Source organism: Syngnathus scovelli, chromosome 7 (assembly GCF_024217435.2).
Source record: "Syngnathus scovelli strain Florida chromosome 7, RoL_Ssco_1.2, whole genome shotgun sequence".
Taxonomy (NCBI): domain Eukaryota; kingdom Metazoa; phylum Chordata; class Actinopteri; order Syngnathiformes; family Syngnathidae; genus Syngnathus; species Syngnathus scovelli.
The window spans coordinates 5085956-5110646 of NC_090853.1; the positions used below are offsets into that span (position 1 = coordinate 5085956).

Below are 24691 nucleotides of genomic sequence, written 5' to 3' on the forward strand. Positions count from 1 at the left end.
AGTAACAATTTAAGACTGTGTAGAGAATAAGAGCCAGGCCTATTTATGGAGCGCTCCAGATGGTAAGTCTATACCCAGCGTGGGACACTGTCACCCCGCCATCGCCTCCAAATAGCCAGTGTGGTAATGAAGTCCTAAATACAAATACAAAGTTATTTGATCCTCACACGCTGCTGTGAATGGTCAATGTCTTTTTGTAAGAAAGTGTAAGTTACTGTGTCATAGTTACTACACGTTGACGTGCATGAAAGAGCGTGAGTTTTAGGACTTTTAATCAGAAGCTTCGAGAGCGCCATCGTCATGGCAACCCTCAAAGACAACAAACCTCGTGGAGCGAAGTCGCGTTGATCAGCCAATCGGAGGACGGGAACGCGTCACGTGGTAAGATGCCCTCGATCCTAAATCACCTGACTCCTCCCCCGTGGGGGACATTACTATACTTATTGTCGAGCACTTCTCTCCACCTGTGACGCGCAGAAGGACATTTATGTTTCTTTAAGCATTTTATTGTATTATTTCTCAGTTTTCCTTTAGTTTACACATTTTTCATCGAGATGTTCAGAAGCAGGTTCGGGGACTTTAACGATGACCCCTTCTTCTCGTAAGTATTTTGGCCTCAAATTTTAGCTCGCTTTTTTTTTTTTTAATAGTGTCAAAAGGGGCTAAAGAAAGGCTTTCATTTATTGTCAGGCTATTATAAATATAAAATTGCATTTCTTTTTTAAATGTAAAAATTGTGGATTACAATGCACGAAAAAGTTCCTACAACGAATTCGTGCGTGTGTGTGACGCGCAGAAGTTTAGAGCTTTCAGTTCGGAGTGTTGGTGGGGGTACCCTCTTCTTTATTTCAAGGTCAAATTTATGACGTTTTTTATTCTAAAATACTGCTTTGAAGATTGCCAGCCTAAAACAAACACTCTTATTTCTCCAAAGTGTTACACTATCACAGTTTAGACGTTGGAAATTTCAATCTCCAAGCTTCCACAGGACCTAATGGAAATGGAATCGAAGACTCCAGAATCAACACTTTTGAAATTGGAAATGTTTTAAGCAACATTCTTAATCGACATCTCCTTTGCAGAGACCCATTCCGAGCACACCAGGAAAATGCACGCCAGATAATGCGAAGTTTCTCTGAGCCATTTGGCGGACACTGCATGCAGAGCATCATGGATGGCAGAACCGGCAGCCATGAAGCGGAGGAGACCCCGGCACTAAGAGGCGAACATAGGGTGAGAAAATGACTGTGTCATATACCAACAGTTCAACTAACTAATCCACGCCTGCTTGCCTCATTAGTTGAGTTTCTTGAGCAAGCAAACTATAGAGGATTAAGTGGAGCAACACTCGCACACGGCGGGCATGAGGCCATGTTGGTGTCTGGTTTCAAAGAAGGTCAACACCCTTGACCTCTCCAACCGTTATATCTGTCACCCATAGCAGCACTATTAATAGGCCATTGTTTTACTGGCAAGTACAGTGGGACCTCTCAAAAGTGGCCGGCGAATGAAGACCAACCACCTTTACATTTTCAATTGGTGATTATTTACCGATTAACTGATTGCAGTCTTGTACCATCATTTAATTTCTAATAATTGCTTTACTGTGACAAACTAAATTGAACAACGCCACTCAGTAAAAAACATACCCGTTAACCTTTCCTCGAATCAGGCCAAGCATGCGAAACCGGTTTAATCCTTCCATGTCATTGAGGTCTGTATATTTATCCTTGATAATGACTTTCATCACAAGCTTGGCCTCAATAGGCAGCAACTTGATGCCTCTCAATTACTGCAGCTTGCTGCTATTAAGTCGAGCTAGCGTCCTGCACTAATGACCTCCGTGACTAAGTAGCAGTTCACCAAACACTTGATTTGATCCTTTTTGGGGTGCATGTGTGGCAACTTGGCAAAATTTGTTAAATGTCAGTAGTGATAGTGGACTGACATCTGTTTACACCTAAGAGCAATATAAAGTCTTCAATAACATGCATGTTTTTAAATATTGCCAGAGTACCCGGAGAAAAGCCAGAGGAGAAAATTCAAACTCCCCACAGGAAGGAGGAAGCCAATTGAGTCGAACTCCCAACTTCAGAAATGTAAGGCAGACAAAGTGCCACCTCAATACAATAAAACTTAAAAATTTAAAATCGCTGAAAATGTACAATTGGCAATTCAGTAAGAGGAAATTGAGGATAGTCACATCAAAATATGAAATTCTGCTGGTTTGACAAACAACCAAACTTTTTTTTTCTATAATCAAGAATTCAACACATTAGCTTCCCAGCGGGAAAACAAGTTCTGTCCGTTTACCTTTCATGGAGCTAACGTAGCGAAGCATTGGCCCTCTTAACAACAGGTTCTTATCTCGCTTCTACTCAAAGGCAAGTCAGATCTAAATATAATCAGGTCCCAAATGGAAGTGGCATTTATTTGTCCATAGAGGCCAACGTCGAATAAAATTGGCCAGCCCCGACAGTGACCAGGAGTGTTTTATTTACATCAGCTTGACCTTTTGGGAAAGAGCTGAGCGAGCGGAGCAGCCTTGGACTCAGCCACCCCTGCGTAGCTTTCCCAGAATGAATCTCAGTTTCAGTGTCAAAGCCCGCGCTAATCTCTGTCAATGCGACCCAATTACACATGGAACACAAGTCATTCAACACCCCCTGATGCCGATTGTAGCCCCTCCGTGCATACCGATAGAGGCCGAGATGCTAACACGGGCAGTTTTTGTTCTTGAGAAAGATATCCTCGCCACTCAAGGCTTCATAATTTGATATATTTATACGTATAGCGCACTGAGAGGAGGTGGCGTCCGAGCATAAGCGTCCAGCCGCTGTGACTATTCTATCTTGTGTGTTGGAGCAGGACATGGCCGCAAACCCTTTCAACATGTTCGACAGCATGATGACCAACGTGAGGAGCAGCATGGATGGGATGTTTAGAAACTTTGTGAGTTAAACACCAAGAACTGTTTTCTCTTTGCACATTTGCAAGCCAATTTTTTTTTTTTTTTTTGCTTGCGTGTCAGGAGAACATGTCCATAGACCCCAATGCTCACTTGTTCAGCTCCTCGTCAGTCATGACGTATTCCAAGGTTGGAAACGAACCCCCAAAGGTCTTCCAGGCTTCGTCGTCGACACGCCAGGCCCCGGGAGGTGTAAGTGGATCTACTGAGGGATCTCATGGAGGATGGGGAAACCCAACTGTTTTCAGTTTCTCATTTTTAATATGCTTGTGCAGGTGAAGGAGACTGTGAAAGCCGTGAGAGACTCTGAAAGCGGCCTGGAGAAGATGGCCATTGGACACCATATAAAAGACAGAGGGCACGTCGTTGAGAAGAAAAGGAACAAGAAAACAGGAGATAAGGAGTTCCTACAGGACTTCCAGAATTTAGATGAATGTGGGTTGATGACTTTTATCACATTCCATTCATTTGCTTTGTCCTGACCTTCTTGTCCTGACTCTTCTCTCTTAGCTGAAGCGCAGTCCTTTGACGAGGAGTGGCAGAAGGAGTTTTCTAAGTTCAGGCCGTCTGGCTCCATGGCTCAGCTTGAGCCGTCCCGACATCGCAGAGGTCAGCAGGCAAGTCTAGCTGGTCCCGAGCCAAGCCGCAGGTTAGTAATGACTAGCACGCGTTAGCAGTAATGCAATGATTAGTAAGACCAAATATGTTTTTTTTTTTTTTTTTCAAGAGTCGTTCAAACAAAAAGTTTTACCTACCATTGTTAAATTGTTGCAGTACTAGTACTTAAAACATAAAAGTTTTAGTAAAAAGTATTTTTTTTAAAAAGAAAGAAAAGGACAAAACCAAACACCATTTTGTTCTCTTTTCTGCAAATCTGCTAGCTTAATGCTAGCACTCAGTGCAAAACTCTATAGACAGGCATCCAAAACTAGCATTAACGTAATTTAAACCTTCAAACTACTTACTCGCAGGCATATATTAAATTTCCTTGGCAAAAAATAACTTATATGCTTTGTTGTCTTCCCCAGTGAACAACCCAAGGCCAAAAGTAAAAGCATCCTGAAAGCTTCCAACTCGCCAAAGCAGTAAAATCATCAACAGCTCCGCAAGCGCTCTCACGATACACTCACACATACACGAATGATGGCATTATCCTCGTGACTTCATTGGATAGAGCCGACCCATAAATTGAAACATTTTGATATGCTTGGCAACGTGAACGTTAAGCTGCTGCTTCTGCTCCCATCTCCTTATTTTCAATTGTCACATTTCCAGCTTTGGTCGCAGTGGCACAAAGGTTGAGGAAGTCAGGAAATGACGCGTTGCCGTTGACAGAATAACGGTGAATTTAGTGAGCTGGATTCTGAACGAGTGGACCAATCGGTGGTCTCCAAAGTGATAGGTGAGAGATGTACAGTAAGTGGCAGCTCTGCGACACCTGAACTTATAATAGGGGCAGTTTTATCAGACAAGACAGTGTTTTTGTTTTTAAGAAGAGCAAAGAATAATTTGTGTTTTTTTAGCAAATGTTTTTCACTCTTAGCTCACGAGACATTAGCTGTTGACTGATTAGTTGATGGGATGAATGCGAAAGGCCGTAAAAACTTGAGTTGACTGACTTAGGAGCCACAAATGCACTTAAAATAGCTTGAACGTATCTTGTCGAGTAGCTGAAATGTTTTGTGTCCACTTTGTACAAAGAGTAATTTCTTTCCCTTTTTTGTACTGTTTCATTTTTCATCTGAGCTCTGTAATGCCATTTGCAACTCTTGTATATTTTAAATATACAATTAGTGTCAAAAAATAAAAATGTCTATATCATAATGTGTCTACAGCTATTTTGGACTTCCAAGCATTTGATTCGAAACATTACAATGCTTATTGAAGCCCCACAAGCAAAACGACTGCTACTATTTAGATGCCTTTTGAAATGCAGTTTAATATTTAAAATGAGACCAGGCATTTGTCAAAATCATAAAAACGACACAATTTCATCAAACTACACTGATCCCAAAACCTGATAAATGTGTAGGTTTATTGATCACTGCAGATTTACATCATGATTTCAACACACTCGTCCAAATGTTTTAGTAGTCAAATACTGTACAACGGTAGATAAGTGCACATCTGGCACCCCCTGCTGGCCATAATGGAACACAACGTCAGAATACTTGTTTGATAAAGTGTAATTGCCATCAGCTTGAAATTAAATTTCAGGATGTGAGGTTTTGTTTACAATCTTGTAGAACCACGTTTGACCCAAAGCATCACTCCTCTGTCGGAGGTGGTACAAAAAAAACAGCAAGAAATCCAAAAATAAATGACATTTGAGAAAAGAAGTCCAAGCCAGATCTACATAATTCCTGGAGGCTGACCCATTCCTGCGATCTTTTTGGAACACTCCAGCAGAGCGTTATGGATGTCCTTGGCACACGAGATCTGGGACTTGATCATGCCAAGGTACTGGGCGTAGGACATGGACTCCGTCTGCACCGTGTCAGGTTTGGTGGCGGTGGGAACCAAGTTGGGAGAATGTTTGGCGCTGTCGATGCTCTGCGAGAGGCATTCGTACGCCAGCCTCTGCGGAGGGCAAGATACAGCTTAGAAGATGGTGGCACATCTATGTGAAAGTCTTGAAGTCTCACCAAACACAGCTCCAGCTGATCACAAAGCGCGTAGAACTCCTCCAAGCTTTTGTCAAAGCGCTGAACAGCAGTGTCGTTGCTTGTACTAAAGCACAAGAAACAACATTATGGGAAGAATTTAATAGCATCTGATTATGCCATCATCCTAAATGTACTTTATCTTTGAATGTATAATTATGTATGATTTTATAAACTAAAATAAAAAGTGGTGGGCGGGGGTTCGTACACTCCGTTATCGATGATTGTGTTGTGGGTCAAGTTGAGCGACGCGATCTTCATTAGGTTCTGTGAGATCAACACAAAGCATCACTCAACTTCATGACGCGCCGCTTGAGGGGGCATCCTACAATAAGCTTCTCGATTTTATTACCTGAAGACTTTCTTTCAACTGCGGGATGAGCATTTTAAATCGATGCACCGGGTCGACGTCTTGTTGTTGACTCAACTGCTGTTGCTGCTGTTGCTGCTGGAGAGAAGCTGCTTGTTGTTGAGACGCCATCTTGACATGGCTCGCCACACTGACACCGGAAACACAATAAACATTTCCGGTTGACCCAGATATATATTGTTTCTATTTATAATTGTAACATTTTTAATGAGAGCAGCCAAAACAAAAAAGATTTATAAACATATATGAATAAATCCAGACCAGTTAAAAATAACCTGGTGTATGGATCCTCTCAATTATCTAGTTTGACACAGTTGGAATTTTTATAATGACGTGATTATATTTACTCAGAGACAGCTTTATTTGCGTTCTAAACACAGTGTGCCCGTTGCTTATTTGTCAACGTGCTTTAGAACGTCATCGATTTGAATTTATAACAACAATCGTCCGTGGAGGCGAATCGACTCCCTTTTATAAGTGGGCCGGAAACCCCGTAGTCGGCCACAGCAGCGCCATTCGTTTTGTCGCCGTACAATCCAAAATGGCAGGAGCCGATGGAGACGATTCTCTCTACCCTATCGCCGTTCTTATTGATGAACTGCGGAATGAAGATGTTCAGGTGGGTAACAAAAGCTTCTTTTTACCTTGAAGTTAATAATCCCCTGGAACCTTGAGTCTGCTTGTGTGACATTTTCATCGCCGGTTGCTATCTGGCTAGCATTGCTAACTAGCGTAGATAGTTAGCGGGGCCTATTCGGCTTTGTCAAAAGGGGCGCACCCTTGACTAGTTTAGCGCTCTTTTGTCATAGTAAGTGTGGTTAATGCTGACAGTATGCGCCAATAATATGTGTACTATTCACTACTGGTTGTTCTTCGGCTGTTACTTGATGGAACCGGAGGCCTTAGCCTCTAGTCATCGGGCTAGTCGCTGACGTCTTGCCGTATCGATGGTTTTGACAGGAGCCTTTCGTTTTCAGCGCGATCCTCTTGTTTTTCTATCATATTCTAAACTCGTACACTTTAAGTTGAATTGTTTTGGTTTTCATCTCTGCTTGGTGTTAGTCAGCGCCAGCGGGTTTATAACACGATAGCAACAGGACTGATAGATTTTTTAAATCCAGTCAGTCAACCCACGATATGCGAGGAATTTTTTAGATCAGACCTGCCGCGAAGCGTAAACACCCCATTTAAAATGTCCTTTACTGTTTTTACTAAATGTTATACACAATATTGTCTTTGGTATGCTTTTTGAAAAAAAAAATCACAAACTCTATTTTGAAGAGTATATGTTCTGAGTTTACAATGATATTGGCCCACATATGGGTCCTGCCCTTTTCAGGTAATAGTTCTCGTAAAAAAATTCCTGTTGGTGTCGGCTGACAAACGCGAATCTGGCATCAACATACTTCCCTGTCACTAATTATTTTTCCATTACTCAACAGTTGCGACTGAACAGCATCAAGAAGCTGTCCACTATTGCACTGGCTCTCGGTGTGGAGCGGACTCGTACTGAACTGCTTCCTTTCCTCACAGGTAAGCAATTTAACTCAATGGTGCCAATTAAAGCACATTATGACTTAATGGTAATGTTTTAACAATGGTGTCACACGCTGTCAAGAATATTTACCTTTGGTTGAACCGCTGACTTCTTTCTGTGGCAGACACCATCTACGATGAAGATGAGGTGCTTTTGGCTCTGGCTGAGCAGCTTGGTAATTTTACCATGTTGGTGGGAGGCCCCGAATACGTCCACTGTCTCCTGGTACGTCTCATGCCTTTTATATAATCTATCAATTTCTGCCAATATGTGGTTTACCACTAACCTTCTTTCCCCCGGACTGGCAGCCTCCTCTGGAAAGCCTAGCCACAGTGGAGGAGACTGTGGTGCGTGACAAAGCAGTAGAGTCCCTGCGCAAGATCTCCCAGGAGCATTCTCCGGTAGACCTGGAGGTCCATTTTGAGCCCTTGGTCAAACGTCTGTCTTGCGGTGACTGGTTCACCTCTCGTACCTCAGCCTGCGGGCTCTTCAGTGTCTGTTATCCGCGCGTCTCCAGCACGGTCAAGGCAGAGATTCGCCAGTAAGTTGAGAAGTTCTTCCACAAGCTGCTAATATTTATATTCCAAGGTGATGCATAAGAAAATTTGTGTGCGGTTACTTTTAGGCATTTCCGCACCTTGTGTTCGGATGACACTCCCATGGTCCGTCGCGCCGCTGCTTCAAAATTGGGCGAGTTTGCCCGAGTGTTAGAGTTGGATTATGTTCGAAGCGACATCATCTCCCTCTTCACGGCTCTGGCCTCCGACGAGCAGGTTGGTTACAAAACAAAACAATAGATGAAGAGGAATTACAAACTTCACATTGCTGATGCATCTCACTCAATGTTTAGCTTTTAAAAGTGTTGCCAAGTAATCACTTGATGCTTGCGGCGGCCAAACTCGTGGCTTCACTTTGCTCCCTCAGGACTCTGTGCGGCTTCTGGCGGTGGAGGCTTGCGTCAGCATTGCCACGTTGCTGCCTCAGGAGGACCTGGAGACCCTGGTGATGCCCACCCTGCGACAGGCCGCCGAGGACAAGTCCTGGAGGGTCCGCTACATGGTGGCTGACAAGTTCTCCGAGGTGAGCTTGACACGGGATTGCACATCAACAGAATCATTATCTGCAAAGCTGCAGGGGAGATGGATGTGCTCCATTGTCAAATTCAGCTGTGCTGTTAAGAACTCCTCTTGCTGTGAATTTAAATGAGGCAGACCTTGTTGAATTGCAGAATAAGCCCTTTTTTTCCTGCTGACATTGATTGCCACTGTGCCTAAGTGCCTGTTACGAGATTACGCTTCGTCGATGCCGTTATGATGGATGCTGAGCAGGATCTCCAATCGTTTAAGAAAAAGTATCGTAATAATAAAATAAAAGTAATCAAATTTTTTTGGGTCAGAATCGGCAGTCGCCCCAAAAATCCATATTGCTCGGGTCTGAGTAGTCGAAACTTGAAAAGTAACATTTTGAGGTCATTGTGATATTTGAGATTTATACATCAAGGCTAAACAGTTATTTTGATAGTGAAAAAAAGTTTGACAGTTTTGTTTTTAATTTTTTTTTAGCTTCAAAAAGCAGTGGGTCCCGAAATCACAAAGAATGACCTGGTCCCAGCGTTCCAGAACCTTCTCAAGGACTGCGAAGCTGAGGTCCGTGCCGCGGCTGCTAACAAAGTCAAAGGTCAGTCCATGAATGTGCGCTATGTCTAAAATAACAAGGCTTATTTAACGTCAACAATTTGCTAAGTGTTCTTCCTCTGCTTAGAATTCTGTGAGAACCTCCCAGAGGATAATCGTGAGCAGATCATCATGACTCACATCCTGCCCTGCGTCAAGGTATATAAATAAAAAAAGGGAAAAAAAGTCATTTCCAGGTGAACTTCAGACCCCGTTGATAGCGAGTGCAAAAAGCTCTTTTTACAGCCCACCTCTTAACTTTTTATGAGCACTTGCTGACACTTTGAGAGGGAACAACGCTGGTGCTGGATGGGCCATCTTTTTGCACCGCTTTCAAACAGCAGGGGGCACTATTTACCACATGAAAGCTTAAATTTGTGTGTGAAAGCAATATTCATCTCGTTCCCATTTTGCATAATTAAAAATTAAATACTGATGTGATTTTTTTTTTTTTGGGGTAGGACTGTGTCACCTTCTACCAACTAATGTTGCAACTGTTTTGTGGCGTGTGCGCAGGAGCTGGTTTCAGACACCAACCAACATGTCAAGTCAGCACTGGCCTTGGTCATTATGGGCCTTTCTGCCATCCTGGGCAAGGATAACACAATAGAGCATTTACTGCCTCTCTTCCTGGCTCAGCTCAAGGATGAGGTAAAGGAAATGCACTTTTCTTTCTTTTTCTACTTCTCACGCAGCCTGCAGCCACTTTGTGACCATCACATGATTTTTACACGGGTAACTTGGCCTTGATGCTTTTTAAAAAAAAAAAAAAAAAAAAAAAGTGGAATCTATATAGGACTGTTGTGTAGCTTTGTCCTGATATTTTCGACTGGTTATCCTACAAAATGTTTTGGAAGATTTGAAACTGTCATCTGTGCCTCTGCGTTCCTCAGTCCTATTTAAAGTTGGCCCATTTTCTTGTCGCTGCCAAAAAAGACCACGACTGTCTAATTAGATTACTGTCCAAACATCGACAGCTTTGGCATGCAGAACTTCAATATTTGAAGGTGATGCTCACTACCCCCCCTTTTTTGGGGGAAGGGGAGATGCTGATAACATTGCCTCCAAGGTTGTGTTGTGTCACAGGAACAGAATTCCTAATTTCCCCCAAAAAACCTGTGCATGGCTCATGAAATTTTATTTGAGTAGAAACCCCATTTGTTTACAAGAAAATAATCATTTTTGCCGTTTGTGTTCACAGTGCCCCGAGGTGCGTCTCAACATAATCTCCAACCTGGACTGTGTCAACGAGGTCATCGGCATCCGTCAGCTGTCCCAGTCGCTCCTGCCGGCCATTGTGGAGCTGGCCGAGGACGCCAAGTGGAGGGTCCGCCTGGCCATCATTGAGTACATGCCCCTGTTGGCCGGTCAGCTGGTGAGTCATCAAATCGCCATCAAAATATTCTGCTGTTGACTTTGATTTTTATCCGCGTTGGATTTGAATGGCGTCTGTCTGCTTAGGGTGTGGAGTTCTTTGACGAGAAGCTCAACACTCTTTGTATGGCCTGGCTCATTGACCACGGTAAGATGCTTGCTGCTCTTCTTGCTATGTTGCGTGGATCATACATGAACCATACGTTGTCCATCGACGCGTTGCATTTGCCACTCCAGTGAAGTTTATCTAAACGCACAGTCACCGGAAAGGCTGTACATGTCCTACACATGAGGACATTGTCTTTTGTGTTGAGGGCTTTCTTTCTCTCCACTTTCCCCCAATTAGAGATGTGTGATTGAGGACAAAGGGCCAGCTGCATTACATCATTGGAATGTTGTGTGTGTGTCTGGGGGGTTAGGGTAAGGGTCAGGCTACCGTTACATAAGAAAGGACGTGCTCTCTCCAGAATGCTTTCCTCGCTGACTTCATGTGATCATTTTAGCACCTTTGCCATTTGGGATGCAGGTTTGACAAGTTTAATAACACTGCTTTCAATTCGGGCACCACTACTGCAATGCTGTCGGAAGAGTGAATTGGAAAAAAAAATGACAATAGTGCACCCTGGTCTTCACGTTAGCGCACCCTGGTCTTCACGTTTTGCTTTCTTTTGCTTGACTCTTGGCTCTGCCCTTGTTTTGTTTTCATTCGCAACAGGCGGCCATTTATAGTGCAAAGCATGCGGTTAGCGAGGTGCTAAGTTTTGAGCAGCCAGTGTCGCCGATTCACTGACTATCAGTGTGAGAATAAAAGGAGCATTTAGAGTTGGAGCACCGCACATTTAGTCAAAAAGTAGCTCAGATAACCCCGAGATAGACTTCTATGAACATGCGTCACTGCTTATTGATCGAGGTGAGGGTGACATCCATTTGCTGTTGTGGCCATGCAGTGTATGCCATCCGCGAGGCCGCCACCTGTAATCTGATGAAGCTGGTGGAGAGGTTCGGAGCCGAGTGGGCGCAGAACACCATCGTGCCAAAGGTTCTGGGCATGGCCAACGACCCCAATTACCTCCACAGGATGACGACCCTCTTCTGCATCAACGTGGGTCTCGCGCCGGCGCGCCCTCAGCAGTCTCAGAGTTGCACCGTGACATTTTCTGTATTGCTCTCAGGCTTTGTCGGAGGCGTGCGGTCAGGAGATCACCACCAAGCAGATGCTGCCCGTGGTGCTCAAGATGTCCAACGACCAGGTGGCCAACGTGCGCTTCAACGTCGCCAAATCCCTGCAGAAGATCGGACCCATCCTGGACGGCAGGTAAATTGCGCTCGCCGTCGCAGAAATGTCCGTGGGCATCGCTCCCTTGACCGGCCGCCATTTTGTCATCAGCACACTGCGGGATGAAGTCAAGCCGGTGCTGGAGAAGCTGGCCTCTGATACAGACATGGATGTCAAGTACTTTGCCCAGGAGGCCATCAGTGGTGAGCCTACAGAACATCCATTGTCAATTTGATTCCTGATGACGATGATAAGCAAACTAATAGTTGTATTATTTCCTCTCTCCCTCCAGTCTTGCCCTGGCATAAGTGAAGCGGCGCATCTCAACGCAACCCTTTTACAAGATATTTATTGATGTTCAAGATCAATGGCTAACTGTATAGACCAATCCGATAATTTTGATTTTCCTCCTTGGGCCCCCACATCGCCTACCCCAACTTCCCTCGCTGTAAACAGACGCTTCACCGTCAAGTGTCAATCAAGTGGTGCATGCTGACTAATAGTGTTACTTGCTAGTTAGGCGTCTCAGAGCCCCAGCGACCCCTCTCACATTCCTCCTTTTTACATTTTTTTTTTTTTTTTTTACTTCCCATTGTTTTAACAACATCAAAATGTGATATTCGACGACAAATGGTTCATGTTCTTACCTTAAAACGCTAAGTTGCCTCACTTCTTGCTCCCCAAATCCTTGTGCAAGAATGGCAAAAGTTGACAAAATCCAAAAGCTTTTTGCCAAAAAAGATAGCATGCAATGTTTTATCCTACTAATTCGCGACCCATTATAAAAGACTCCCAAGTTGTCAGTGGTCATTCTACACAAAACCATGTTCCGAAATGGAAACTCACTCCAAGGCTTAATATGTTCATGAAAGGGGAGCATGATGGGCTTCAAGGAATATTCTGGACTTAAAATGCCTCTTTAACGTTTTCAAGTGAGGCTTTTTTTTTTTATTTTGAGGGGGGTGTCAGGACCTTTTTGTGCACCATTTGATGACCATTGTGCTTTTATTGTTCTTTTCAGTGCTTCACACACTTGATGCTGTTCTACTGTACCTTCATCTGAATAAAGTAACAAAGAACACTGGTGTGTCACACCTGTTTTGACTAATGCAAACTCACGTGTCCAACCTGGCACAGCTCACTCTTGAAAATCAATGTGGCCCTTGAGCCCAAACATTTGCCCACCTCTGCATTACCAGACAGACAATCTAATTTCACATTCTACCCGCTCTAACCTCAAGTGTGGAGATGAAAGCTTTGAAACAAAACAGCCAGTACACCTGACACCTGCTTTCAGTTTGTTTGGCCTCTTAGCTTCACTTCTGTGTCTCAGGTTTGTGTGCTGACTTCTGCTTGTCTTCTATATGTCGAGTTCCTCTCTACTTCTGCAGCTAGCTTCCTTCCTCTTTTGCTGCTGCATTGTGATGCACTTGTCTGGTGCGCATCAGCATATTCTGCCAGTGTGAGAGCACCTTGGGGAGAGGCCCGGAGGCACGAGGATGTACTTCTGAAGACGGGAGGAGGTGTGAATGTGGATGGCACCTCCGAGACTTGATCGTCTTTCCTCTTCGCATGTGAAAGCTTTTTCTGAAATCGGAGCCCTAATGTTCATTAAAAGGAGATTACGTGGAAAGGAAACAGTGAATCCACTCGAGGCCGCCCGTCCGCTTGCTTTCATTGGGATGCTGTTATTTTCAGCAGGCGAGGCAGCAGACAGCCGTGAGAGGTCCTGACGTCAATGAAGCTGCCTCCCAGGACTGTGACTCTTCTTTCCAGTGGAAGTAGTTGAGCAAAACCCACGCACACACAAGTACACACAAGCTAAACACAAAGACAGTTGCGCTCTAGTCTACAGGCAAATAACCATCAGTCAAAATGATGACTCACATTTTGCTTTCAGTGTAATCAAATAGACTGTATAGTACTAAGTTGAATTTGTAACTTAAAACACCTCTCAAATTGCCTTTCTCCAATGAAATAAATGGCAATGTTATTAATCTGTTAATTGGTTGATTATTATTTTTTACCATTCATTACATTTTTTTTTTCCTCTAATCCTGGCACTGGAATGGTGTCGAGTGACTTGTGACTGTATCCATCTGCTGGTCAGTAGTGTTGTCTCGTGAGTGAACGATTCGTTCAAAGGAACAAATATTTTTAGTGAACGAAGTGATTCTTTTTTCCAGTTCATATGACTTCAACCAGTAGGTGTCGGTAATGCCCATTGAAGCTGGTGCCACCTCGCCGTAAAACAAAACGAAGAAGAAAATGACGTAACTTCCCGTTCACGAACGAGTCGTGAATTGCATTTCCAATTCACCAACTGAACGGCTTTGTGAGTGAACGAGTCAGTGAGTGATTTTCATTTCCAGTTCATCGCGAAAACGGAGCAGTGAGACTTTCACGTTCGTGGACGAGTCCACGAGTGAACTGCCTTCCCCTGCATCAACGGATCAGTACTGTAATGCACATCACTACTGGTCAGTATGTGTTTGCTTGCGCTTGAGGCGTGCGCGTGCGCGTGTGTGTCTGCGCGCATTCCTGCATGCAACGTGAAGATTTCATGCAAGCTCTCAACAGCGAGGCCTGTCTTTGTTCCATTGATAATCCTCATGATTCATGTTATTTACGTCACATCCAGTAAAAGTGCACTGAGTCATTTCAACATGCACGTTAATCTTGAGACGGTAGAACCTTATTAATGTTTTCTTTTTTAATGAACTGCTCAGCTCTAATCCGGATTCCTTTTTTTTTTCTTCACTCATCTTGCTGGCAAAGACGCAGTTGGATGTTGTCATGCCCCCTCCCCTGTTGTCGTGGCAACGGATGATGTCATCACACCGTACTTTGACCTGATGTGTGTGTGTGCGTTTTTTACTGAGGGGGGAAAATATACATGCTGTTGAGTTGTGCCTTTTCTTCTTATTGGCTTTGCACTGCAAGCAAGACTTAAGATGGAAATATCTACATAACATTCCTTATTATGCATAAAAGAAGACACATTTGATCCTTACCATAATCCAGGCAGGCACACAGACTGCATACAAGTCCAGGGGTGTCCAAGTCCAGTCCTCGAGGGCCATATTCCTCCATGTTTTCCAAGTTTCCCTCGTTAAACACACCTAATTCGATGATCAGGCTCCTGCAGAACGTGAGGATGAACTGATCATTTGAATCAGGTGTGTTTAACGAGGGAAACTTGGAAAACATGGAGGAATGCGGCCCTCGAGGACTGGACTTGGACACCACTGCCTTACACCGAGTGCCAAAAGCCCCAATGATCGTGAGCAGCAGGGGGGGGCCCCATTTCAACCCCTTACACTGAGTGCCAAGCAGGGAAGAAATGGGTACCATTGTTATAGTCACCGGTATGACTCGGCAGGGGTTTGAACCCACAACCTCCCAAACTCAGGGCGGACACTCTCCTCTCAGGCCACTGAGCTGGTAAACATTTGTATCGTAGTATAATACTTATATTCATTTTTAAATAACGTGTATACCTATATACGCCTAAATATTGTTATCCTATACATCTACTGCAATTTCTCATTAGATAGCTGGTTTGAAATTTGCTTTTAATATTATTATTTTTAATAAACATTTATGTTAAAACTTGTCTGGCGTCTTATTCCTTGTTTTTATATTCGCCAATTAAAACATAGAAATCAGACATTTGGTTAACTGCTTTATATGACAATATGTGTAGGTACACTACACGAGGTTAAAAAAAAAGAGAATAAATAAATAAAGGGTTAATTGTACAACAAAAGCATTCCCTCGCACCTGGGATCGAACCAAGATCTTACCGTGCAAGCGCTCGAGTCACTAACCAGTCGGCTATTTCGACCGGCAGTCTACAATAGCTTGCACTGTACGTTCCATGTGTATTCCAGCTTTTTAAGTGAACTGAATCTTTAGAATCGGTTCACTCAAAATGTTTGTTCAAAAGAATCGTTCACCAAATCGTTCGCTACACTTTCTTATTTATTTATTTTATTATTATTTTTAACTCGTGTAGTGTACCAAAATATCCCATAATTATATGCCTAAATAATTGTGCTAATTTAAAACTATTCTACTTGTTAATACCTACAAAATAACATATTCTAACCGGAGATTGCGTTGACCTAATTTTCACATGGTCCTTGTTTACATTTTGCATTTGACACTGACAGCTGTCAAGTGCCACGTTAGGGCTCTTCTTGTGTAAGTTTTATTTGTTATGGGTTTTCTTTTGTAAGTTTAACTTTGGGTACTTCGAAAGTGTCATTTTAAATTGTACTTTGCTAGGTGTTCGTGTACACAACGTGTTGTGATGACATCTGCTGCGGAGTCTTCACAGCTAGTCGCTTGTGAGTTGCTCCATAAAACCATACATGTTCCATGCACTGAGAGCAAGGCTTCCATAGGGTAGTGGTTAGTGCTCTGGGCTTTCACCCCAGCAACCCAGGTTCGAATCTCGGTGGAACCCAAAACATTTTATCATAGAAAATTTGCAACACAGTTGCTCGTGTAACCATACCTTTAGGTTTAAAGTTAGGGTTAGAGCTAGAATTAGGTTTAGAGCTAGGGCTAGGCTTAGAGCTAAGGTTAGGGTTAGTGCGAGTGTTACGGTTAGAGCTAGTGTTAGGGTTAGAGCTAGGGTTAGATCTAGGGTTGGGGTAAGAGCTAGGGTTAGGGTTTGAGCTAGGGTTAGGGTTAGAGCTCGGGTTAGGGTTAGAGCTCGGGTTAGGGTTAGAGCTAGGGTTAGGGCTAGGGTTAGAGCTAGGGTTAGGGTTAGAGCTAGGGTTAGGGTTAGAGCTAGGCTTAGGGTTAGGGTTAGAGTTAGAGCGAGGGTTAGGGTTAGAGCTAGGGTCAGGGTGAGAGCTAGGGTTAGTGCGAGTGTTACGGTTAGAGCTAGTGTTAGGGTTAGAGCTAGGGTTGGAGCTAGGCTTAGGGTTAGAGTTAGAGCTAGGGTTAGGGTTAGAGCTAGGGTTAGAGTTTGTGCGAGGGTTAGGGTTAGAGCTAGGGTTCGGGTTAGGGTTAGAGCTAGGGTTAGAGCTAGGCTTAGGGTTAGCGTTAGAGTTAGAGCTAGGGTTAGGGTTAGAGCTAGGGTTCGGGTTAGGGTTAGGGTTAGGGTTAGTCCGAGTGTTAGGGTTAGAGCTCGGGTTAGGGTTAGAGTTAGGGTTTGGGTTAGGGCTAGGGTTAGAGCTAGGTTAGAGCTAGGCTTAGGGTTAGGGTTAAAGTTAGAGCGAGGGTTAGGGTTAGAGCTAGGGTCAGGGTTAGAGCTAGGGTTAGGGTTAGAATTAGAGTGAGGGTTAGGGTTAGAGCTAGGGTTAGAGCTAGGCTTAGGGTTAGGGTTAGAGTTAGAGCTAGGGTTAGGGTTAGGGTTAGAGCTAGGGTTAGAGTTTGTGCGAGGGTTAGGGTTAGAGCTAGGGTTAGCGTTAGAGCTAGGGTTAGAGCTAGGCTTAGGGTTAGCGTTAGAGTTAGAGCTAGGGTTCGGGTTAGAGCTAGGGTTCGGGTTAGGGTTAGGGTTAGTCCGAGTGTTACGGTTAGAGCTAGTGGTAGGGTTAGAGCTAGGGTTGGGGTAAGAGCTAGGGTTAGGGTTAGAGCTAGGGTTAGGGTTAGAACTAGGCTTAGGGTTAGGGTTAGAGTTAGAGCGAGGGTTAGGGTTAGAGCTAGGGTCAGGGTTAGAGCTAGGGTTAGGGTTAGAATTAGAGCGAGGGTTAGGGTTAGAGCTAGGGTCAGGGTTAGAGCTAGGCTTAGGGTTAGGGTTAGAGTTAGAGCGAGGGTTAGGGTTAGAGCTAGGGTCAGGGTTAGAGCTAGGGTTAGGGTTAGAATTAGAGTGAGGGTTAGAGCTAGGGTTAGGGTTAGAGCTAGGCTTAGGGTTAGAGTTAGAGCTAGGGTTAGAGTTTGTGCGAGGGTTAGGGTTAGAGCTAGGGTTAGGGTTAGAGCTAGGGTTAGGGTTAGAGCTAGGGTTAGGGTTAGAGTTAGAGCTACGGTTAGGGTTAGAGGGTTAGGGTTAGGGTTAGAGCTAGGGTTAGGGTTAGGGTTAGAGTTAGAGCGAGGGTTAGGGTTAGAGCTAGTGTTTAGGGTTAGAGCTAGGGTTAGGGTTAGAGTTAGTGCGAGGGTTAGGGTTAGAGCTAGGCTAAGGGTTAGGGTTAGAGTTAGAGCGAGGGTTAGGGTTAGAGCTAGGGTTAGGGTTAGAGTTAGAGCGAGGGTTAGGGTTAGAGCTAGGGTCAGGGTTAGAGCTAGGGTTAGGGTTAGAATTAGAGTGAGGGTTAGAGCTAGGGTTAGGGTTAGAGCTAGGCTTAGGGTTAGGGTTAGAGTTAGAGCTAGGGTTAGAGATTGTGCGAGGGTTAGGGTTAGAGCTAGGGTTAGGGTTAGAGCTAGGGTTAGGGTTAGAGCTAGGGTTAGGGTTAGAGTTAGAGCTACGGTTAGGGTTAGAGGGTTAGGGTTAGGGTTAGAGCTAGGGTTAGGGTTAGGGTTAGAGTTAGAGCGAGGGTTAGGGTTAGAGCTAGTGTTTAGGGTTAGAGCTAGGCTTAGGGTTAGGGTTAGAGTTAGAGCTAGGGTTAGGGTTAGAGCTAGGGTTAGGGTTAGAGTTAGTGCGAAGGTTAGGGTTAGAGCTAGGCTTAGGGTTAGGGTTAGAGTTAGAGCGAGGGTTAGGGTTAGAGCTAGGGTTAGGGTTAGAATTAGAGTGAGGGTTAGAGCTAGGGTTAGAGCTTGGGTTAGAGCTAGGCTTAGGGTTAGAGTTAGAGCTAGGGTTAGGGTTAGGGTTAGAGTTAGAGCAAGGGTTAGGGTTAGAGCTAGGGTTAGGGTTAGAATTAGAGTGACGGGTTAGGGTTAGAGCTAGGGTTAGGGTTAGAGCTAGGCTTAGGGTTAGGGTTAGAGTTAGAGCTAGGGTTAGGGTTAGAGCTAGGGTTAGGGTTAGAGTTAGAGTTAGTGCGAAGGTTAGGGTTAGAGCTAGGCTTAGGGTTAGGGTTAGGGTTAGGGTTAGAGCGAGGGTTAGGGTTAGAGCTAGGCTTAGGGTTAGAGTTAGAGCGAGGGTTAGGGTTAGAGCTAGGGTTAGGGTTAGAATTAGAGGGTTAGAGCTAGGGTTAGAGCTTGGGTTAGAGCTAGGCTTAGGGTTAGGGTTAGAGTTAGAGTTAGTGCGAGGGTTAGGGTTAGAGCTAGGCTTAGGGTTAGGGTTAGAGTTAGAGCGAGGGTTAGGGTTAGAGCTAGGGTTAGGGTTAGATTTAGAGTGAGGGTTAGGGTTAGAGCTAGGGTATTTATTTTTATTTTTTTTCTTCTCCAAAAAAACTACCGTGTATGGTAGTTTTTTTTTAAACTACCGTGTATGGTAGTTTCTTTTTTTTTTTTTTTTTTTTTTTTCTTCCCAAAAAAAAAAAAAACTACCATACACGGTAGTTTAAAAAAAACTACCATACACAGTAGTGTAAAAAAAACTACCATACACAGTAGTTTTTTTTAAACTACCGTGTATGGTAGTTTTTTTTTTTTTTTTTTTTTTTTTTTTGGGAAGAAAAAAAAAAAAAAAAAAAAAAAGAAACTACCATATAAATATATAAAAAAATAAATACCCTAGCTCTAACCCTAACCCTCACTCTAAATCTAACCCTAGCTCTAACCCTAACCCTCGCTCTAACTCTAACCCTAACCCTAAGCCTAGCTCTAACCCTAACCCTCGCACTAACTCTAACCCTAACCCTAGCTCTAACCCTAGCTCTAACTCTAACCCTAACCCTAAGCCTAGCTCTAACCCTAACCCTAGCTCTAACCCTAACCCGTCACTCTAATTCTAACCCTAACCCTAGCTCTAACCCTAACCCTAACCCTAACCCTAACACTAACCCTAACCCTAACTCTAACCCTAACCCTAAGCCTAGCTCTAACCCTAACCCTAGCTCTAACCCTAACCCGTCACTCTAATTCTAACCCTAACCCTAGCTCTAACCCTAACCCTCGCTCCAACTCTAACCCTAACCCTAACCCTAGCTCTAACTCTAACCCTAAGCCTAGCTCTAACCCTAGCTCTAACCCTAGCTCTAACCCTAACCCTCACTCTAATTCTAACCCTAACCCTAGCTCCAACCCTAACCCTCGCTCTAACTCTAACCCTAACCCTAAGCCTAGCTCTAACCCTAACCCTCGCACTAATTCTAACCCTAGCTCTAACCCTAACCCTAACCCTAGCTCTAACTCTAACCCTAACCCTAAGCCTAGCTCTAACCCTAAACACTAGCTCTAACCCTAACCCTGGCTCTAACTCTAACCCTAACCCTAACCCTAGCTCTAACCCTAACCCTAACCCTCTAACCCTAACCCTAGCTCTAACTCTAACTCTAACCCTAACCCTAGCTCTAACCCTAACCCTTGCTCTAACCCTAACCCTAGCTCTAACCCCCGCACAAACTCTAACCCTAGCTCTAACCCTAACCCTAAGCCTAGCTCTAACCCTAGCTCTAACCCTCACTCTAATTCTAACCCTAACCCTAGCTCTAACCCTGACCGTAGCTCTAACCTTAACCCTCGCTCTAACTCTAACCCTAACCCTAAGCCTAGCTCTAGCCCTAGCTCTAACCCTAACCCTACCTCTAACCCTACCTCTAACCCTAGCCCTAACCCAAACCCTAACTCTAACCCTAACCCGAGCTCTAACCCTAACCCTAACCCTAACCCTAGCTCTTACCCCAACTCTAGCTCTAACCCTAACACTAGCTCTAACCGTAACACTCGCACTAACCCTAGCTCTAACCCTGACCCTAGCTCTAACCCTAACCCTCGCTCTAACTCTAACCCTAACCCTAAGCCTAGCTCTAACCCTAACCCTAGCTCTAACCCTAACCCTAGCTCTTACCCCAACCCTAGCTCTAACCCTAACACTAGCTCTAACCGTAACACTCGGACTAACCCTAACCCTAACCCTAACCCGAACCCTAGCTCTAACCCTAACCCTAGCTCTAACTCTAACGCTAACCCTAAGCCTAGCTCTAACCCTAGCTCTAACCCTAAGCCTAGCTCTAACCCTAACCCTCGCACAAACTCTAACCCTAGCTCTAACCCTAACCCTAGCTCTAACTCTAACCCTAAGCCTAGCTCTAACCCTAGCTCTAACCCTAACCCTCACTCTAATTCTAACCCTAACCCTAGCTCTAACCCTGACCCTAGCTCTAACCCTAACCCTCGCTCTAACTCTAACCCTAACCCTAAGCCTAGCTCTAACCCTAGCTCTAACCCTATCTCTAACCCTAACCCTACCTCTAACCCTACCTCTAACCCTAGCCCTAACCCAAACCCTAACTCTAACCCTAACCCGAGCTCTAACCCTAACCCTAACCCTAACCCTAGCTCTTACCCCAACCCTAGCTCTAACACTAGCTCTAACCGTAACACTCGCACTAACCCTAGCTCTAACCCTGACCCTAGCTCTAACCCTAACCCTCGCTCTAACTCTAACCCTAACCCTAAGCCTAGTTCTAACCCTAACCCTAGCTCTAACCCTAACCCTAGCTCTTACCCCAACCCTAGCTCTAACCCTACCACTAGCTCTAACCGTAACACTCGGACTAACCCTAACCCTAACCCGAACCCTAGCTCTAACCCGAACCCTACGCTAACCCTAAGCCTAGCTCTAACCCTAGCTCTAACCCTAACCCTAGCTCTAACCCTAACCCTCGCACAAACTCTAACCCTAGCTCTAACCCTAACCCTAGCTCTAACTCTAACCCTAACCCTAAGCCTAGCTCTAACCCTAGCTCTAACCCTAACCCTCACTCTAATTCTAACCCTAACCCTAGCTCTAACCCTGACCCTAGCTCTAACCCTAACCCTCGCTCTAACTCTAACCCTAACCCTAAGCCTAGCTCTAACCTAGCTCTAACCCTAGCCCTAACCCAAACCCTAACTCTAACCCTAACCCGAGCTCTAACCGTAACACTCGGACTAACCCTAACCCTAACCCGAACCCTAGCTCTAACCCTAACCCTAGCTCTAACTCTAACGCTAACCCTAAGCCTAGCTCTAACCCTAGCTCTAACCCTAACCCGAACCCTAGCTCTAACCCTAACCCTCGCACAAACTCTAACCCTAGCTCTAACCCTAACCCTAGCTCTAACTCTAACCCTAACCCTAAGCCTAGCTCCAACCCTAGCTCTAACCCTAACACTAGCTCTAACCGTAACACTCGCACTAACCCTAGCTCTAACCCTAACCCTAACCCTCGCTCTAACTCTAACCCTAACCCTAAGCCTAGCTCTAACCCTAACCCTAGCTCTAACCCTAACCCTAGCTCTAACCCTAGCCCTAACCCTAGCTCTAACCCTAACCCGAGCTCTAACCCTAACCCTAGCTCTAACCCTAACCCGAGCTCTAACCCTAGCTCAAACCCTAACCCTAGCTCTTACCCCAACCCTAGATCTAACCCTAGCTCTAATCCTAACACTAGCTCTAACCGTAACACTCGCACTAACCCTAACCTTAGCGCTAAGCCTAGCCCTAGCTCTAAGCCTAACCCTAGCCCTAGCTCTAAACCTAATTCTAGCTCTAACCCTAACTTTAAACCTAAAGGTATGGTTACACGAGCAACTGTGTTGCAAATTTTCTATGATAAAATGTTTTGGGTTCCACCGAGATTCGAACCTGGGTTGCTGGGGTGAAAGCCCAGAGCACTAACCACTACCCTATGGAAGCCTTGCTCTCAGTGCATGGAACATGTATGGTTTTATGGAGCAACTCACAAGCGACTAGCTGTGAAGACTCCGCAGCAGATGTCATCACAACACGTTGTGTACACGAACACCTAGCAAAGTACAATTTAAAATGACACTTTCGAAGTACCCAAAGTTAAACTTACAAAAGAAAACCCATAACAAATAAAACTTACACAAGAAGAGCCCTAACGTGGCACTTGACAGCTGTCAGTGTCAAATGCAAAATGTAAACAAGGACCATGTGAAAATTAGGTCAACGCAATCTCCGGTTAGAATATGTTATTTTGTAGGTATTAACAAGTAGAATAGTTTTAAATTAGCACAATTATTTAGGCATATAATTATGGGATATTTTGGTACACTACACGAGTTAAAAATAATAATAAAATAAATAAATAAGAAAGTGTAGCGAACGATTTGGTGAACGATTCTTTTGAACAAACATTTTGAGTGAACCGATTCTAAAGATTCAGTTCTTAAAAAGCTGGAATACACATGGAACGTACAGTGCAAGCTATTGTAGACTGCCGGTCGAAATAGCCGACTGGTTAGTGACTCGAGCGCTTGCACGGTAAGATCTTGGTTCGATCCCAGGTGCGAGGGAATGCTTTTGTTGTACAATTAACCCTTTATTTATTTATTCTCTTTTTTTTTAACCTCGTGTAGTGTATCTACACATATTGTCATATAAAGCAGTTAACCAAATGTCTGATTTCTATGTTTTAATTGGCGAATATAAAAACAAGGAATAAGACGCCAGACAAGTTTTAACATAAATGTTTATTAAAAATAATAATATTAAAAGCAAATTTCAAACCAGCTATCTAATGAGAAATTGCAGTAGATGTATAGGATAACAATATTTAGGCGTATATAGGTATACACGTTATTTAAAAATGACTATAAGTATTATACTACGATACAAATGTTTACCAGCTCAGTGGCCTGAGAGGAGAGTGTCCGCCCTGAGTTTGGGAGGTTGTGGGTTCAAACCCCTGCCGAGTCATACCGGTGACTATAACAATGGTACCCATTTCTTCCCTGCTTGGCACTCAGTGTAAGGGGTTGAAATGGGGCCCCCCCCTGCTGCTCACGATCATTGGGGCTTTTGGCACTCGGTGTAAGGCAGTGGTGTCCAAGTCCAGTCCTCGAGGGCCGCATTCCTCCATGTTTTCCAAGTTTCCCTCGTTAAACACACCTGATTCAAATGATCAGTTCATCCTCACGTTCTGCAGGAGCCTGATCATCGAATTAGGTGTGTTTAACGAGGGAAACTTGGAAAACATGGAGGAATATGGCCCTCGAGGACTGGACTTGGACACCCCTGCCCTAGACTCTATGCATACACATGCCCTTTAAAAAGCCTTTTACTATACATTGCAATTTTTTTCCCTAAAAACCAGTCTTTTTGTTTTTTAAACAAACAAAAAAAAAACGACTTACTATACATGGTCTTTTTTTTTTTAATTTGAAAGTATGGCAGTAAAAAGCATCACAAATCCCTGCATTATTATTGGATTTACTGTCATGTCCACTGAGGTCATGCATGTATCCTTCACACTTGACGTGATCATATTCCCTGGAAAGCCATAACGCCTTGCTTTTCCATGAAGAGGTCAGATCAGTCCCCCATCTCATCTGCGTCTAGTCTCAGGGATTAGGTGTTCCCTACCACATGAGTTCTCTGGTACATTGTCACCTTCCCTGCACATTGGGTAGGGAAACACCTATGTTCATATCATACATTGCTCAAGAAATCCTTTATAACAGAATAAAGTTCAAGTCCATTTGAAAACAAATTTGAGCATTCTTCTAATTACAATAACAGGGTTGCAAAACAATGCTTAAATTCTTGCTAGCCGACAGTCAGTGTCAGCACACGATCACGAGATTCCTACGGTAACATCTGAACTTTATTTTGGGTTTAAATACGATTGGTTAATTCTGGACACAAGTTTCATCCCAATTACAAGGGTGTGCACACTTTTGCAACACAATCCCAGATTTTTTGGGGGGATGTTTTAACAGTAACATATCTTGTGGATAATATTTTTGAAATGATCAATCTTGCATTTGCACAGGGGTGTGTATACTTTTAAATCCACAGTACATACTAAAAGAGAAAACCAATAACTGATATGA

General features: G+C 44.1%; 3 protein-coding genes across 5 annotated transcripts in view; 2 read left to right on the forward strand and 1 right to left on the reverse strand.

Annotated features, from left to right (window-relative positions):
• Positions 1-417: 417 nt before the first annotated feature.
• On the forward strand, positions 418-5192 carry mlf1 (myeloid leukemia factor 1). 2 transcript variants are annotated; one of them, XM_049726755.2, is made up of 8 exons: positions 418-601; positions 1083-1233; positions 2013-2099; positions 2869-2952; positions 3032-3160; positions 3244-3403; positions 3479-3617; positions 3997-5192. In XM_049726755.2, the coding sequence occupies exons 1-8, from the start codon at positions 555-557 to the stop codon at positions 4055-4057; spliced, it is 858 nt and encodes a 285-aa protein (XP_049582712.1). In that variant the 5' UTR covers positions 418-554; the 3' UTR covers positions 4058-5192. The 2 variants fall into 2 exon arrangements, with proteins under 2 accessions (XP_049582712.1, XP_049582713.1); XM_049726756.2 differs by lacking the exon at positions 2013-2099 and having other exon boundaries at positions 419-601.
• Positions 4986-6154, reverse strand: med29 (mediator complex subunit 29). The gene is made up of 4 exons (XM_049726757.1): positions 5984-6154; positions 5840-5898; positions 5614-5698; positions 4986-5548 (listed from the first exon to the last, which is right to left on the reverse strand). Exons 1-4 carry the CDS (start codon positions 6110-6112, stop codon positions 5321-5323), a joined length of 501 nt encoding a protein of 166 aa, XP_049582714.1. The 5' UTR covers positions 6113-6154; the 3' UTR covers positions 4986-5320.
• Positions 6155-6459: 305 nt separating this feature from the next.
• Positions 6460-24691, forward strand: part of ppp2r1bb (protein phosphatase 2, regulatory subunit A, beta b) — a 44096-nt gene continuing 25864 nt past the window's right edge. The window contains exons 1-15 of one of the 2 annotated variants that reach the window (XM_049726752.1): positions 6460-6620; positions 7444-7534; positions 7663-7763; positions 7847-8079; positions 8164-8311; positions 8463-8618; positions 9101-9215; positions 9300-9370; positions 9728-9862; positions 10413-10586; positions 10673-10733; positions 11533-11687; positions 11758-11900; positions 11973-12064; positions 12154-12942. In XM_049726752.1, coding sequence (XP_049582709.1) covers positions 6543-6620; positions 7444-7534; positions 7663-7763; positions 7847-8079; positions 8164-8311; positions 8463-8618; positions 9101-9215; positions 9300-9370; positions 9728-9862; positions 10413-10586; positions 10673-10733; positions 11533-11687; positions 11758-11900; positions 11973-12064; positions 12154-12173 — 1773 coding nt within the window. In that variant the 5' untranslated portion in view covers positions 6460-6542 and the 3' untranslated portion in view covers positions 12174-12942. Of the gene's footprint in view, positions 6621-7443; positions 7535-7662; positions 7764-7846; positions 8080-8163; positions 8312-8462; positions 8619-9100; positions 9216-9299; positions 9371-9727; positions 9863-10412; positions 10587-10672; positions 10734-11532; positions 11688-11757; positions 11901-11972; positions 12065-12153; positions 12943-24691 lie in introns of those variants that run through there. The other variant, XM_068651468.1, reaches the window with a different exon arrangement.

Bases quoted from the DNA above. Each gene is read 5' to 3' on its own strand.
- med29 (XM_049726757.1), bottom strand. From the start codon at position 6,112: ATGGCGTCTCAACAACAAGCAGCTTCTCTCCAGCAGCAACAGCAGCAA. The intron at 5,699-5,839 runs GTACGAACCCCC...CTTGTGCTTTAG, and splicing joins ACAATCATCGATAACGGAGT to TACAAGCAACGACACTGCTG. The intron at 5,549-5,613 runs GTGAGACTTCAA...TGCCCTCCGCAG, and splicing joins ATCAGCTGGAGCTGTGTTTG to AGGCTGGCGTACGAATGCCT.
- mlf1 (XM_049726755.2), top strand. From the start codon at position 555: ATGTTCAGAAGCAGGTTCGGGGACTTTAACGATGACCCCTTCTTCTC. The intron at 602-1,082 runs GTAAGTATTTTG...TCTCCTTTGCAG, and splicing joins AACGATGACCCCTTCTTCTC to AGACCCATTCCGAGCACACC. The intron at 3,161-3,243 runs GTAAGTGGATCT...ATGCTTGTGCAG, and splicing joins CACGCCAGGCCCCGGGAGGT to GTGAAGGAGACTGTGAAAGC.